Genomic DNA, 2,420 nt, shown 5'->3' with positions numbered 1-2,420 from the left:
AACGCTTTCTTTCTATCGCATATTCTTATCATATACTACACTACGTAGCAATTTGATATGCGAAAATAAATCTCGAAATATATTTTTTTCATATCACTACTATGGTGAAACCAACGGTGAAATCATATATGTTCTCCGCACAGGCTACTAAGCTCACCAACTAGTATCATAGCCTTCAACGCTTTCTTCCCATCAACCTCTCCAGTTTTCTGCGCAGCGGCGATTACCACCGGATAGAAATCATTATGCCCAAATTCTCCCGCCTAAAATATGCGCAAAATTAAATATTTTTTCGGGAAAATTTTCTCTTTTTTCCTAAACTTTTATCAACAATCCTTTTACGTAAAGTGGCGTTAAACTCCGTGAAAAACGCGATATTCATCGTGAGATATATTTTTCATATCACTAGGGTGAAACTCTAGTGAAAAAAAATCCGATAAAATTTTCAAAAAAACTTTTTTACACTACATTTCTCAAGAGCAAACTCCTGAGCTCAGCTAAGAAAATCAAAAAAAAAATTTCCAACTCACCTGATGCTTCCTATTACTGGCGTTATAACCAAACACAGTACCTGACCATCAGAAAATTTCGCGCGCCACAAAATCTTCCCACCGTTAGAGTCCCACTCCCTCACTGCACTAGAGTTAGCAACAATCGCCTTCTCAGCCTTCACCCTTTCAGAACTGCCAAAAACTTTCGCACCCCGCCTGAGATCAACCGTCACTACGCCACAAAATTATTTCCCAAAAATCGTAAAATTTCTAAAGAAAATTTTTTTAAGGAAAAAAATTATAATATAAATTTTTCATAAAGACAACACCCCTCGAGATGATCTAGTTATCAAAAACGATCAACAAGAAATATGAAAATCATTGAGTGAAAAAAAATATCAAAAGTTTCAAGAAAAAACACATAAAAATGGAGTTTCACGACCCTAGTGATATGAAAAACACTAATTTCACGACTACTGCATATCACCGCGTTTTTCACCCAATTTTTCGCCACTTCACGTAAAACATACGAAACTCCATTACACTCCTCCATAAGCTGACTCAGATCCTATACACATAGGCATCAGTGACAACGACCACATACGACCAGAAACTGTTCCATTTCATGGAAAAAGAAAATAACTTCGCTCCGCTCATTGAGTTTGCGTACAAACAAAGTTTCTCAATCTTCATAAGAAGAAGCTTTGCGTTGCTTTTCTGCTCAGTTCGCGGCCACACTGCCGACCTGCCTGGTAAAAGGAGAACAAATGTGACAACGAAATTAAATTTTCTATTCATACCAATTTTACCACAAAACTCTCCAACCTACATATCTCGATACTCCTGCAGTGCCTCCTGCCTCAGTATAGTCGGCGCATTCGTGTGCATCGCCAACGCCGATATACCACACATAACCTAACACACAGTCATTGACATTAGCGCGCGCCCAGATGATCGATTTTGGAAATCTGCACTTAAGAAATACTACCAAGTAATACGTATGAAACTGCTGCATATCACCGCGTTGAATATCGCGTTTTTCACCACTTCACATAAAAAGGGTAAAAAACTCCACTATGAGAATGTGAATTTTTCACGCACGATTATACTAGGCTAAAATACAAGTATTATTAATACATAGAGTATCATACCATCACATGGTCAACTCTCCCAGAGCTCACCGAATCAGTGTGGAACATCTGAGCTCTCTCATATACACGCTCATCGATATCGCGACCGATCTGGAAAAAACAACAACAACAACAACAACAACAACAACAACAACAACAACAACAACAACATCGGAGTTTCACGCGATATTCAACGCGGTGATATTTAGCAGTAGTAGTCGTGAAATATATATATTTTTTCACTAGTGTTTTTCATATCACTACTAGGGTGAAGAAACTCCATTAATATCATACCAAAACGGAGAGCGAAAAAACACACTCACGATGATATCGAGTTTCACCAGTGTCTGTGATAAGGAGAAATATGCACATGATCAACTACATGTGTTGATAAAAATAATCTCCTACTTTCCTCAGCTGAGGAAAGCAAACATATATTCCTATTCCAACACTGGGTGAAATACGATTCCAATTTCCTATGTATTTTATTTTCCAACGTTAATAAGCAACTATATCAAATCCGCGAGTTAATACTAATAGTATAGTTAATACTAATAGTATAGTTAATACTAATAGTAGAGTTAATACTAATAGTAGAGTTAATACTAATAGTATAGTTAATACTAATAGTAGAGTTAATACTAATAGTATAGTTAATACTAATAGTATAGTTAATACTAATAGTATAGTTAATACTAATAGTATAGTTAATACTAATAGTAGAGTTAATACTAATAATAATAGAGTTAATACTAATAATAATAGAGTTAATACTAATAATAATAGAGTTAATACTAAT

At 35.5% G+C, this 2,420-nt stretch overlaps 1 protein-coding gene across 1 annotated transcript in view; it reads right to left on the bottom strand.

Moving 5' to 3' along the window:
* Positions 1–2,420, bottom strand: part of Pmar_PMAR026359 (hypothetical protein) — a gene marked incomplete at both ends in the record, with an annotated part of 7,590 nt that overhangs the window by 4,085 nt on the left and 1,085 nt on the right. Inside the window, 5 exons of the mRNA XM_002772946.1 lie at positions 162–263; positions 531–571; positions 613–707; positions 1,321–1,406; positions 1,673–1,732. Of these exons, the coding sequence (XP_002772992.1) occupies positions 162–263; positions 531–571; positions 613–707; positions 1,321–1,406; positions 1,673–1,732 (384 nt within the window). The remainder of the gene's footprint in view (positions 1–161; positions 264–530; positions 572–612; positions 708–1,320; positions 1,407–1,672; positions 1,733–2,420) is intronic.

Source organism: Perkinsus marinus, assembly GCF_000006405.1.
Source record: "Perkinsus marinus ATCC 50983 genomic scaffold scf_1104296959768, whole genome shotgun sequence".
NCBI classification, from domain to species: domain Eukaryota; phylum Perkinsozoa; order Perkinsida; family Perkinsidae; genus Perkinsus; species Perkinsus marinus.
The sequence above is the reverse complement of the archived record's forward strand: the minus strand, read 5'-3'. Positions and strand labels throughout refer to the sequence as shown.